The sequence below is a fragment of the Argopecten irradians genome, chromosome 6 (genome assembly GCF_041381155.1).
Source record: "Argopecten irradians isolate NY chromosome 6, Ai_NY, whole genome shotgun sequence".
NCBI lineage: Eukaryota > Metazoa > Mollusca > Bivalvia > Pectinida > Pectinidae > Argopecten > Argopecten irradians.
The window spans coordinates 5,635,914-5,651,349 of record NC_091139.1 but is presented as its reverse complement, the minus strand read 5'-3'; the positions used below and the strand labels follow the sequence as shown (position 1 = coordinate 5,651,349).

The 15,436-nt window shown below is 41.7% G+C and overlaps 1 protein-coding gene across 5 annotated transcripts in view; it reads right to left on the bottom strand.

Annotated features, from left to right (window-relative positions):
* LOC138324784 (uncharacterized) overlaps positions 1 to 15,436 on the bottom strand; it is a 40,953-nt gene that overhangs the window by 4,675 nt on the left and 20,842 nt on the right. For 2 of the 5 annotated variants that reach the window (XM_069269928.1, XM_069269927.1), the window contains 6 exons: positions 15,092 to 15,340; positions 13,843 to 14,076; positions 11,284 to 11,421; positions 1,561 to 1,632; positions 907 to 1,027; positions 30 to 64 (listed from right to left, as the gene is read on the bottom strand). In XM_069269928.1, the coding sequence (XP_069126029.1) occupies positions 30 to 64; positions 907 to 1,027; positions 1,561 to 1,632; positions 11,284 to 11,421; positions 13,843 to 14,076; positions 15,092 to 15,340 (849 nt within the window). The remainder of the gene's footprint in view (positions 1 to 29; positions 65 to 906; positions 1,028 to 1,560; positions 1,633 to 11,283; positions 11,422 to 13,842; positions 14,077 to 15,091; positions 15,341 to 15,436) is intronic. The other 3 variants (XM_069269930.1, XM_069269929.1, XM_069269931.1) reach the window with 3 other exon arrangements.

Sequence of the window (15,436 nt, the reverse complement as noted above, 5' to 3'; positions counted from 1 at the left end):
GAAATTCGATTCCAAAGAAATCCCCTTACCCATTTCTCGATTAGTAATAGGAACTCTGCGTCGCCTAAAAATGAAAAATAGCAGAACCTGAGAGTTGGTACCAAAAATCTAAATGATGATGATGTAGTGGACAAAAAGAAATAAAACGTCAATATCATTAACATGAAAGTGTTAGATATTTTTATCCCATAACTATGCATGTATCACAATGTAAAAACATGTGATAAATTCCATAGCAGTTGGTTATCGTTTATGTTTACACACTCCAGTGTGTATGTTTACTCACTCCAGTGTGTAAACACCTAAGGCGCCTCTGATTGGTCAACTCCAAGATCTCTTGATTCCCATTTGCTTTCAAATTAGGATTAAATTTCATAGCACATTTTCTTTTAAATAGCATTGTATTTACTGTTAACAGGTAATTGCTATAAACAACACAATATAATTGCTCTCTATTTAGGCACTATATTTTATGGTGGAAAGATATCATTACACATTGTGTGGTTTCCCTGAATGAAGACGAGAAAATGGTCACCACGGTATAAATTTAGAGTTAAGGTTATGGGTTAAACAAGTTCCCCAACGCATGACGGTTGTTTATCATGTTTATCTAAACTCTCGTTAGTTAATTTTCAAATATTCAAAAGACACTGGTTTACCTGGAGCTGTGGAAAAGTTAAACAATACCAATGTAATAATGGAGAGTACCAGTGACATTCAATGCCATGTTTTAAGTATGATAAACACCTCAAACTGTGGAATAGTCAAGATAATGAATAGTTCTCGGCCCTTACGGGCCTTGAACAATTCATTATCTTGACTATTCCACAGTTTGAGGTGTTTCTCCTATACATATTTTACATCATTCACATTTGTTTCAGATACACTTTTGAGCTGATATATTACCTTTTCTTGATGGCCATAAAAACCACAACACCCACTATCATTACTGCTAGAAGTGTCCCAGTGATGACAGCAACGATGGTTCCAATAGGCGTTGACATGTCACCGGGAGCCACAATAGATGCTATCGATCAATTGTAGAGCAGGTAAGTACACAAGACATATATAAATAGCATTTAAAAGTTTATAGGAAATAATTAATGCAGCAACGATATACTAAGTACTGTAAACGTACTTATTTAAGCTGTAGTTTAGTTTTATCCCTTTTCGCGTTTTGTTTGAAGTGCTAAATCATGTACAGCGCAAACTTTTGCACAGCGGTATTTGCGGTATTGAACCATTGAATTGCGCTAGTTTATATCTGCACTAATGAATTATGATAAAAATATTATACAGCGCGAAGATCAATGCGTTTACAGTACTCAAACCTATGCTTTTATATATAATTTCACAGCTGCCATTTATTTTATTTAAGGATTTTTTTAGTATATGATTTGACTTCATGGAGACATGATGACAGTATGATTATTTTCAATATATGACATGGAATTATTTTTATTGTATTTCGTTATCTTATCCTTCACCTACATTATGGTTTTTTTCTCTCGTTTATTTTTGGATGAAATAATTAACTTAAAGAGATGATTATGGAGTTACGTTTTGTATATTGTATAGCGCAGCCGGTTATGATGACAGTACAATTTGATTTTTGTGTTACCCGGTATAGTTCTACAACATAAAAATATATTCAAGTTAATCCTTATTATTCAGTCTAATCCAGTAAAATATAAAATATTTTGAGGGACTCTTCATTCTATGAAATCATTGTGCCGTTGTTTCAGCTAATCAGATAAGGGGTTACAAATGAGATAATGGTTAAGCCAAACTTTAGACCACAGGTAGATACGGAGTATACAAGGTTTTGACAACAGGTACACAAGGAGTACACAAGGTTTTGACAACAGGTACGCACGGAGTATACAAGGTTAAGACCACAGGTACACACAGAGTATACAAAGTTTAGACCACAAGTACACACGGAGTAATTAAGGTTAGACCACAGGTAGATACGGAGCATACAAGGTTTAGACTATACGTAGACATGGAGTTCAAAAGGTTTAGACTACAGGTAGTTACGGAGTATACAAGGTTTAGACTACAGGTAGACATGGAGTACACAAGGTTTTGACAACAGGAACACACGGAGTATACAAGGTTTAGACCACAGGTAGATACGGAGTACACAAAGTTTAGACCACAGGTAGATACGGAGTATACAAGGTTTAGACCACAGGTACACAAGGAGTACACAAGGTTTTGACAACAGGTACACACGGAGTATACAAGGTTTAGACCACAGGTAGATACGGAATATACAAGGTTTAGACAACAGGTACACACGGAGTACACAAGGTTTAGACCACAGGTAGATACGGAGTATACAAGGTTTAGACCACAGGTAGACACGGAGTACACAAGGTTTAGACCACAGGTACACACGGAGTACACAAGGTTTAGACCACATGTAGACACGGAGTGCACAAGGTTTAGAATACAGGTAGATACGGAGTATACAAGGTTAAGACCACAGGTACACACAGGGTATACAAAGTTTAGACCACAGGTAAATACGGAATATACAAGGTTTAGACCACAGGTACACACAGAGTATTCCAGGTTTAGACCACAGGTAGATACGGAATATACAAGGTTTAGACCACAGGTACACACGGAGTACAAAAGGTTTAGACCACAGGTACACACGGAGTATTTAAGGTTTAGACCACAGGTAGATACGGAGCATACAAGGTTTAGACTATAGGTAGACATGGAGTTCACAAGGTTTAGACTACAGGTAGTTACGGAGTATACAAGGTTTAGACTACAGGTAGACATGGAGTACACAATGTTTAGACAACAGGTACACACGGAGTACACAAGGTTTAGACCACAGGTAGATACGGAAAAAGGAAACAAGGTTTAGACCACAAGTACACACGGAGTACAAAAGGTTTAGACCACAGGTACACACGGAGTATTTAAGGTTTAGACCACAGGTAGATACGGAGCATACAAGGTTTAGACTATAGGTACACATGGAGTTCACAAGGTTTAGACTACAGGTAGTTACGGAGTATACAAGGTTTAGACTACAGGTAGACATGGAGTACACAAGGTTAAGACCACAGGTAGATACGGAGTATACAAGGTTTAGACCACAGGTAGATACGGAATATACAAGGTTTAGACAACAGGTACACACTGAGTACACACAGGTTTAGACTACAGGTACACACGGAGTACACAAGGTTTAGACCACAGGTACACACGGAGTACACAAGGTTTAGACCACAGGTAGATACGGAGTATACAAGGTTAAGACCACAGGTACACACGGAGTATACAAGGTTTAGACCACAGGTAAATACGGAATATACAAGGTTTAGACCACAGGTACACACAGAGTATTCCAGGTTTAGACCACAGGTAGATACGGAGTATACAAGGTTTAGACCACAGGTACACACGGAGTACAAAAGGTTTAGACCACAGGTACACACGGAGTATTTAAGGTTTAGACCACAGGTAGATACGGAGCATACAAAGGTTTAGACTATAGATAGACACGGAGTTACAAGGTTTAGACAAGGTTTAGACTACAGGTTTAGACACACAGGACACATATACAAGGTTTAGACCACAGGTAGAATACGGAGTACACAAGGTTTAGACCACAGGTACATACGGAGTACACAAGGTTTAGACCACAGGTACACACGGAGTACACAAGGTTTAGACCACAGGTAGATACGGAGTATACAAGGTTTAGACCACAGGTACATACGGAGTATACAAGGTTTAGACCACAGGTACACACGGAGTATACAAGGTTAGACCACAGGTACACGGAGTATACCAAGGTTTAGACCACAGGTAGATACGGAGTAGACAAGGTTTAGACAACAGGTACACGGAGTACACAAGGTTTAGACCACAGGTACACACGGAGTACACAAGGTTTAGACCACAGGTAGATACGGAATAAACAAGGTTTAGACCACAGGTACACACGGAGTATTCAAGGTTTAGACCACAGGTAGATACGGAGTATACAAGGTTTAGACCACAGGTACACACGGAGTACACAAGGTTTAGACCACAGGTACACACGGAGTATACAAGGTTTAGACCACAGGTAGATACGGAGCATACAAGGTTTAGACTATAGGTAGACATGGAGTTCACAAGGTTTAGACTACAGGTAGATACGGAGTATACAAGGTTTAGACTACAGGTAGACATGGAGTACACAATGTTTAGACTACAGGTACACACGGAGTACACAAGGTTTAGACCACAGGTAGATACGGAGTACACAAGGTTTAGACCACAGGTAGATACGGAGTACACAAGGTTTAGACCACAGGTAGATACGGAGTATACAAGGTTTAGACCACAGGTAGATACGGAGTACACAAGGTTTAGACCACAGGTAAATACGGAGTATACAAGGTTAAGACCACCAGTACACACGGAGTATACTAGGTTTTAACCACATGTAGATACGGAGTACACAAGGTTTAGACCACAGGTAGATACGGAGTATACAAGGTTTAGACCACAGGTACACAAGGAGTACACAAGGTTTTGACAACAGGTACACACGGAGTATACAAGGTTTAGACCACAGGTAGATACGGAATATACAAGGTTTAGACAACAGGTACACACGGAGTACACAAGGTTTAGACCACAGGTACACACGGAGTACACAAGGTTTAGACCACATGTAGACACGGAGTGCACAAGGTTTAGAATACAGGTAGATACGGAGTATACAAGGTTAAGACCACAGGTACACACAGAGTATACAAAGTTTAGACCACAGGTAAATACGGAATATACAAGGTTTAGACCACAGGTACACACAGAGTATTCCAGGTTTAGACCACAGGTAGATACGGAATATACAAGGTTTAGACCACAGGTACACACGGAGTACAAAAGGTTTAGACCACAGGTACACACGGAGTATATAAGGTTTAGACCACAGGTAGATACGGAGCATACAAGGTTTAGACCACAGGTAGATACGGAGTATACAAGGTTTAGACTACAGGTACACACGGAGTTCACAAGGTTTAGACCACAGGTAGATACGGAGTATACAAGGTTTAGACTACAGGTAGACATGGAGTACACAATGTTTAGACTACAGGTACACACGGAGTACACAAGGTTTAGACCACAGGTAGATACGGAGTATACAAGGTTTAGACCACAGGTACACACGGAGTATACAAGGTTTAGACCACAGGTAGATACGGAATATACAAGGTTTAGACCACAGGTACACACGGAGTACAAAAGGTTTAGACAACAGGTACACACGGAGTATATAAGGTTTAGACCACAGGTAGATACGGAGCATACAAGGTTTAGACTATAGGTAGACATGGAGTTCACAAGGTTTAGACTACAGGTAGATACGGAGTATACAAGGTTTAGACTACAGGTAGATACGGAGTACACAAGGTTTAGACCACAGGTACACACGGAGTACACAAGGTTTAGACCACAGGTAGATACGGAGTACACAAGGTTTAGACCACAGGTAGATACGGAGTATACAAGGTTTAGACCACAGGTACACACGGAGTACACAAGGTTTAGACCACAGGTAGACACGGAGTACACAAGGTTTAGACCACAGGTAGATACGGAGTATACAAGGTTTAGACCACAGGTAGATACGGAGTATACAAGGTTTAGACCACAGGTAGACACGGAGTACACAAGGTTTAGACCACAGGTAGATACGGAGTATACAAGGTTTAGACCACAGGTAGATACGGAGTATACAAGGTTTAGACCACAGGTAGATACGGAGTATACAAGGTTTAGACCACAGGTAGATACGGAGTATACAAGGTTTAGACCACAGGTACACACGGAGTACACAAGGTTTAGACCACAGGTACACACGGAGTACACAAGGTTTAGACCACAGGTAGACACGGAGTATACAAAGGTTTAGACTACAGGTAGATACGGAGTATACAAGGTTTAGACCACAGGTAGATACGGAGTATACACAGGTTTAGACCACAGGTACACACGGAGTACACAAGGTTTAGACCACAGGTACACACGGAGTATACAAGGTTTAGACCACAGGTAGATACGGAGTATACAAGGTTTAGACCACAGGTAGATACGGAGTATACAAGGTTTAGACCACAGGTACACACGGAGTACACAAGGTTTAGACCACAGGTACACACGGAGTACACAAGGTTTAGACCACAGGTAGATACGGAGTACACAAGGTTTAGACCACAGGTAGATACGGAGTATACAAGGTTTAGACCACAGGTACACACGGAGTACACAAGGTTTAGACCACAGGTAGATACGGAGTACACAAGGTTTAGACCACAGGTAGATACGGAGTACACAAGGTTTAGACCACAGGTACACACGGAGTACACAAGGTTTAGACCACAGGTAGATACGGAGTATACAAGGTTTAGACCACAGGTACACACGGAGTATAACAAGGTTTAGACCACAGGTAGATACGGAGTATACAAGGTTTAGACCACAGGTACACACGGAGTACACAAGGTTTAGACCACAGGTACACACGGAGTAATAAGGTTTAGACCACAGGTAGATACGGAGTACACAAGGTTTAGACTACAGGTAGACACGGAGTACACAAGGTTTAGACCACAGGTACACACGGAGTAGACTAAGGTTTAGACCACAGGTACACACGGAGTATACAAGGTTTAGACCACAGGTACACACGGAGTACACAAGGTTTAGACCACAGGTAGATACGGAGTACACAAGGTTTAGACCACAGGTAGATACGGAGTATACAAGGTTTAGACCACAGGTACACACGGAGTACACAAGGTTTAGACCACAGGTAGATACGGAGTACACAAGGTTTAGACCACAGGTAGATACGGAGTACACAAGGTTTAGACCACAGGTACACACGGAGTATACAAGGTTTAGACCACAGGTAGATACGGAGTATACAAGGTTTAGACCACAGACCAGTACACAAGGTTTAGACCACAGGTAGTACGGAGTATACACAAGGTTTAGACCACAGGTACACACGGAGTATACAAGGTTTAGACCACAGGTAGATACAGGAGTATACACAAGGTTTAGACCACAGGTACACACGGAGTACACAAGGTTTAGACCACAGGTACACACGGAGTACACAAGGTTTAGACCACAGGTACACACGGAGTATACAAGGTTTAGACCACAGGTAGATACGGAGTATACAAGGTTTAGACCACAGGTACACACGGAGTATACAAGGTTTAGACCACAGGTACACACGGAGTATACAAGGTTTAGACCACAGGTACATGAGTATCAAGGTTAAGACCACAGGTAGATACGGAATATACAAGGTTTAGACCACAGGTACACACGGAGTACACAAGGTTTAGACCACAGGTACACACGGAGTACACAAGGTTTAGACCACAGGTACACACGGAGTACACAAGGTTTAGACCACAGGTACATACGGAGTATACACAAGGTTTAGACTACAGGTACACACGGAGTATACAAGGTTTAGACCACAGGTAATACGGAGTACACAAGGTTTAGACACAGGTAACACGGAGTACACAAGGTTTAGACCACAGGTAGTACACACGGAGTACACAAGGTTTAGACCACAGGTACACACGGAGTACACAAGGTTTAGACCACAGGTAGATACGGAGTACACAAGGTTTAGACCACAGGTAGACACGGAGTACACAAGGTTTAGACCACAGGTACACACGGAGTACACAAGGTTTAGACCACAGGTACACACGGAGTATACAAGGTTTAGACCACAGGTAGATACGGAGTATACAAGGTTTAGACCACAGGTAGATACGGAGTACACAAGGTTTAGACAACAGGTACACACGGAGTATACAAGGTTTAGACCACAGGTAGATACGGAGTATACAAGGTTTAGACCACAGGTAGATACGGAGTATACAAGGTTTAGACCACAGGTAGATACGGAGTATACAAGGTTTAGACCACAGGTAACAACGGAGTATACAAGGTTTAGACCACAGGTAGACACGGAGTATACAAGGTTTAGACCACAGGTAGATACGGAGTATACAAGGTTTAGACTACAGGTAGACACGGAGTATACAAGGTTTAGACCACAGGTAATACACACGGAGTATACAAGGTTTAGACTACAGGTACACACGGAGTATACAAGGTTTAGACCACAGGTAGACACGGAGTACACAAGGTTTAGACTACAGGTACACACGGAGTACACAAGGTTTAGACTACAGGTAGACACGGAGTATACAAGGTTTAGACCACAGGTAGATACGGAGTACAACAAGGTTTAGACCACAGATACACACGGAGTACACAAGGTTTAGACCACAGGTAGATACGGAGTATACAAGGTTTAGACCACAGGTAGATACGGAGTATACAAGGTTTAGACCACAGGTAGATACGGAGTACACAAGGTTTAGACCACAGGTAAATACGGAGTATACAAGGTTTAGACCACAGGTAGTACGGAGTACACAAGGTTTAGACCACAGGTAAGGAGTACAAAGTTTAGACCACAGGACAGGAGTACACAAGGTTTAGACCACACAGGAGTACAGATTACGGAGATGGATATACAAGGTTTAGACCACAGGTACATACGGAGTACACAAGGTTTAGACACAGGTACACACGGAGTATACAAGGTTTAGACCACAGGTACACACGGAGTATACAAGGTTTAGACTACAGGTAGACACGGAGTAACAAGGTTTAGACCACACAGGTAACACGGAGTACACAAGGTTTAGACCACAGGTAGATACACACGAGTATACACAAAGGTTTAGACCACAGGTAGATACGGAGTACACACAAGGTTTAGACTACAGGTACACACACGGAGTACACAAGGTTTAGACCACAGGTAGATACGGAGTATACAAGGTTTAGACCACAGGTACACACGGAGTACACAAGGTTTAGACCACAGGTAATACGGAGTTACACAAGGTTTAGACTACAGGTACACACGGAGTACACAAAGGTTTAGACCACAGGTAGACACGGAGTACACAAGGTTTAGACCACAGGTAGATACGGAGTATACAAGGTTTAGACCACAGGTACACACGGAGTATACAAGGTTTAGACCACAGGTACACACGGAGTACACAAGGTTTAGACTACAGGTACATACGGAGTATACAAGGTTTAGACTACAGGTACACACGGAGTACACAAGGTTTAGACCACAGGTAGACACGGAGTACACAAGGTTTAGACCACAGGTACACACGGAGTACACAAGGTTTAGACCACAGGTACATACGGAGTATACAAGGTTTAGACTACAGGTACACACGGAGTACACAAGGTTTAGACCACAGGTAGACACGGAGTATACAAAGGTTTAGACTACAGGTAGCACGGAGTACACAAGGTTTAGACCACAGGTACAAACGGAGTATACAAGGTTTAGACCACAGGTACACACGGAGTACACAAGGTTTAGACCACAGGTACACACGGAGTATACAAGGTTCAGACCACAGGTACACACGGAGTATACTAGTACACAAGGTTTAGACCACAGGTACACACGGAGTACACAAGGTTTAGACCACAGGTACACACGGAGTACACAAGGTTTAGACCACAGGTAGATACGGAGTACACAAGGTTTAGACCACAGGTACATACGGAGTATACAAGGTTTAGACCACAGGTACACACGGAGTACACAAGGTTTAGACCACAGGTACAACGGAGTAACAAGGTTAGACTACAGGTACACACGGAGTACACAAGGTTTTAGACCACAGGTAATACGGAGTACACAAGGTTTAGACCACAGGTAGATACGGAGTATACAAGGTTTAGACCACAGGTACACACGGAGTACACAAGGTTTAGACCACAGGTACATACGGAGTACACAAGGTTTAGACCAGGTACATACGGAGTACACAAGGTTTAGACTACAGGTACATACGGAGTACACAAGGTTTAGACTACAGGTACACACGGAGTACACAAGGTTTAGACCACAGGTAGATACGGAGTACACAAGGTTTAGACCACAGGTACACACGGAGTACACAAGGTTTAGACCACAGGTAGATACGGAGTATACAAGGTTTAGACTACAGGTACACACGGAGTACACAAGGTTTAGACCACAGGTACACACGGAGTACACAAGGTTTAGACTACAGGTACACACGGAGTACACAAGGTTTAGACCACAGGTACACACGGAGTACACAAGGTTTAGACTACAGGTACACACGGAGTACACAAGGTTTAGACTACAGGTACACACGGAGTACACAAGGTTTAGACCACAGGTACACACGGAGTACACAAGGTTTAGACTACAGGTACATACGGAGTATACAAGGTTTAGACCACAGGTACATACGGAGTACACAAGGTTTAGACCACAGGTACACACGGAGTACACAAGGTTTAGACCACAGGTAGGAGTACACAAGGAGTACACAAGGTTTAGACTACAGGTAATTACGGAGTATACAAGGTTTAGACCACAGGTACACACGGAGTACACAAGGTTTAGACCACAGGTACACACGGAGTACACAAGGTTTAGACCACAGGTACACACGGAGTATACAAGGTTTAGACCACAGGTAGATACGGAGTATACAAGGTTTAGACCACAGGTACACACGGAGTACACAAGGTTTAGACCACAGGTACATACGGAGTACACAAGGTTTAGACCACAGGTACACACGGAGTACACAAGGTTTAGACCACAGGTACACACGGAGTACACAAGGTTTAGACCACAGGTACATACGGAGTACACAAGATTTAGACCACAGGTACACACGGAGTACACAAGGTTTAGACCACAGGTACACACGATGTACACAAGGTTTAGACAACAGGTACACACGGAGTACACAAGGTTTAGACTACAGTTACACACGGAGTATACAAGGTTTAGGCTACAGGTAGACATGAAGTGCACGACATGTGAACATGGTGTCCACTACTGTATCTAACGTGGGATTTAAAATAAAAATAAACGATGAATGTTTTGGCTGAAGTTGAACTTTTAGGCATGTTGGTATAGAAACTTTTGAAATACATTAAAAAGAAAGAAAACAGTGTTCTTTACATGTCAAAAAATTTTCATCACTATTAAAATTTTTGAACATTTACAATACTTGATCATTTTTCCCTGGGGGAATTTCAACAAATCATTGGACATTACCAATGCGAGAATAGCTATCATTACTGTAAAGAAGTGTCTGATAAATTCAATAAAACTGATATATTTGCCATCTTGACACTCGTGTCCTTGGTAACCCGGTCGACAACCCCTCATACAGGTTCCATTTCCTGGAAAGCACAAGAAATCGACACAGGTGGTTGGGCAGTTCTCTCTACAGTGTATTCGTTGCGTGTTGATTGGGCAACCTGCAGAAAAGATAATCCCTTATAATTTCAAATATTGTAGAAAGTAAACTTTCTATCTAATTAACTCATTCACCCCTAAAAATCAGCAATGAACTCTTCCAGCCTTTGAACCAGTTCAAATGTATCTTAAGAGCGAATGAATGAAATTCAACTGATTGATAACTATTTCCATAATAGCAATATTGTTTCTATTCTGTGCCAAAAACATTTCCAAATTGTGTCATGGAAGGGTAAACGCCAGGAAGTCATTTACATTTCCGTATTCCTCAAAGGGGGTATTTTCCTATCTAGAGTTCCGCAACGGCTGTCATTTCCGTGTCACACCCCATAGGTAAGGAATGATTCTTTTTCTCCAATATAAAAGGACGGTTAAGGTGTATTTTGTGCTTTTGGGAACCCCTCTACCCAACAAGCTCAGGACGCTTTTCTGTGCCTTTACAGTGTCCTAGACCTCTCGAATCCTAACGCTAAACAGCCATTGGGGGTCAAGAGGCATTGCCAAAAGCTCCGATTCGAAGGCTGTTGATGAAAGGTCAGAGACTTTAATTATCTGGGCTTACCTGGCCTGGTGCTGAAGGGCAAAGGCCCTTCCCATGTGGTCCAAGGCATCTTGTGACGCTAGAAATGTGTCGGCAGCGTCTCAGGAAGGGTAGATAGCTCTGGCAATACACACCCGATCCTTGCTGAAGTGTAACGGAAGATGCCATGCCGGTAATGAGAGCCCATTGCACCAAGCACAAACTTGTAGTTAGTGTCTCCTCAGAAGTTGAGATAACTAGCCACTTATTCTGATCGACAGATTAAGGTCTTTCTTCCTAAGAAACATTGGGTCGATGTCCGGGGAGTTCTGCAAATCTGTTGTGGAACTATGTACTATGCACGAACCATTTATTTAGGCTTAACTCCGAGTTTAGTAGGAGCCGGTGTACACATTAACGACTTCGGAGATTATCTCTGAGATGGGTCAAGGTATACTTTAGGGGTATCATCGTTGTTTACCCCTTGAACAAGATTTTGAACAGTCCTGAAATTTCAAAATCTTTTGGGGTGGGATTTGTGGGCACACTGGATGTTTTAGCCTTAAAAAAGGAGTTGACTAAATTATCATTGTGACTTGTGTCCGGTTTAGAAACCGTTTCTGTTCTTTTGGGCTGCGCAACAAACAGTCTGGGTGGGTCCCAGTGGGGTCAAGCTAGTAGCCCCCTTGGCCTCATGTTTCGTTGAAACTGAAGACATCCCAAGGACACTGTCTGTGTCTGGAAGATGAATCTCTAATTCAATGTCCTCAGAACTTTTGTTGGAGTCACCAAGTGACGAAGGAGCTTTTCCCTCAGAAGAATAGGGACTCAAACCTCTAGTAAGGCTATTACTTGTAAGGGCACAGTGTTCGTGTCCGAAGGGCACGAAGCGCGAAGCACTTCTAAGGTAACATGCCCGGAAATATATGAAAAACACGCAATCTTTAACATTCAATCCTACATACTGACAACTTCAGTTTTTGGTGGCCATTTTTTACCCTATGGACGCTGTGAATATGGCCTTTACGGCCTTGCCATCAGTCATATTATTTTCAACGCCTTCGCCAAAATTTTTGACATTCAAAATGGCGGAACCACGACGTCCCTTGGCGGACCCGTGAAAAGAAAATGTCGTCGGATCACCGGTGTATTCCATAAAATTGAACTGAAAGCCACATGGAAATCCCAGGTATAGCATAGGGTAGCCGACAAAGCAATTTTGCGGCGAGTCCGTGACCAAATTTTGTGTGGGAGGGTAAGGGAATCAGGAGGACATGCTCCGGAATTTCCCGTCTCCTGCCAATAAAACCATATGATCCTCGAACCGAGATAGAGATCTTTTGGTATTCACGAGATGTCTACTCTCCCGATCTGAAGAAACATCTCTACCGGACGAATCATTGCTGTACTGGAGCTGGTAGGCCGAATGGTCATTCTTCGGTTCCGACCCACGAGGAGATTCCACGTGGGTTACTGTTATCCCCTCTCATCGTCGACCTGCAGGGTCATTGGGGTAATTGAGTTTATCAGAAAATCATTACGAAAATCTAAAGTAAATAAAAAATGAGTAATCGGTTTTACCACACCTCTTTACGTAATGTCATCCACAGAGAAAGAGGGTGTATAGTTCCACGGATGTAGAGAGCTAGGGCGCGTTCGTTTCGCTGTTCTTTAGCTCCCCGTATAGGTGGGAGGATAGTATAGGTAAGAATCAGGGATTTTGACCTACAGTGAGAAGCTTTCAACTTTCACAAAATTTCACAATTATTCTGAAAGAGTATAATTTAATGTCGTATCTATCACTTATAATTTAGCGGGTGAAAGTTTCGCTGACACTTCAAATGTCCCGTGAAATCGCAAAAAAAAAATCCCAACGCAATCTAGCTGTTTGAAAATCTCTTACCCATGACCTTGACCTCACACAGCTCCAGAATAGCAAACCGGCTGAATTCTGACGACCTGGGGGTTTTCCTTTCGTTGTAGATCGTGACATATCTGCCTATGTTACTGCACGAGCGTTTGTCACGGAATCCTGAACTGAAGTCCGTGTTTCTATAACACGTGTTGTCACGTGTCCTAGGTAGGTAAGCAGGTGTCTCAGATACGATGATGGAGTAACCGTTCCGTCGTCTTTTATCTGTTTAGTTATGTAATGTAAACAATATAAGTGTATGCAGTAACATCTGTCAAAGCGACCACCCCTTATAAAGACCATTTGATCTATAATTCAACTTTCAGGGGGTTGATTTTCCCTTCCATGCATGCCCTGCTGATATGAAACAATTTTGGAAAATTTTGTAATAGTTTTATGTCAATTATATATCCCGATGGAATAAAACGTATAATGAATGATTGCAAAAGTTATACATAATATAATATTGTTATGAAATAGGAGCTCGAAAAATCCGTAAACATTTAACCCGTAAAATCGTAGCATCATTCCCGTCACGTAAATTAAAGTTTTCTAACATACTCTTTGATGAACATATTTTTTTCTTTTAAATGTTTTAGCATGTTTCGAAAATATCAAATCAAGAAGATTATAAGATATATTAAAGGCTCATTACCTTTCCGGAGCAAAATATAAAGGTTTCTTAAAAAACATTAATAACATCAGAAAATGCATACCGATGACCTAAAATAAGGTTACGACACCAAACATATGCAAGATTTCCTGCGTAATATATGAAAACAGTGGAGAGTCAATTCGCTGTTTTGCCGTCTGACGCAATGATAATCAACTACCGCGCGGTATTTAGGACGACGGCGGGAAACATAATACGACCCGCGTTATGAAAATAAACATTTTATTTATTTTAATCAAATCGTTCAGAAGGTGATGATAAATGTAGTATTAACGGTAAGTTAATAATTCTTAAGACTCTACAAAATTATCGATCTTGTTTTACATTCCCATTTTAAAAATTAAAAGCCGTTTCGGAAAGGTAGTGGGCCTTTAAAGGCATTATTTTTTCATGAAAAGTAACATACACATGAGTATATTTTATTTACATGAAATTCCTCAATGATGTCTAACATCTCCATGCATAAATCCACATGCCACATATACACAAACACAACTATCAGAGAACAGAAACCATTGGTTAAATATAAAAAGCGTCCTGTTAAAGAAGGAGTTTTAAGACACTTACGCCCTGCTATATTTATTCCCCTCCAAAAGATGATTTCCACGTGGTCTAATACGACATCTTGAGCAAGGTCGACCTGCCAAAATGCCTCCGTCTGCCGGTCTATAGTATAAAGGCATTGTCTCGTGGTGAAATTGTATATCATCTGGTCGGAATCATTCCCGTCAACAACTAAACTGGAAGGTCCATATTCAATATTAGTTTCTCTCCGATAATCTGTGGAAGTCGTTGTTTGTTTCAGCGCCAAATTCACTGTAATACGAACAGTTTACTTTATTAATACTCTATCTAATTGTATCGATTAGTAAGTAGAACGTTTCATTTAGGTCTAGAGACTACGGGAACGGC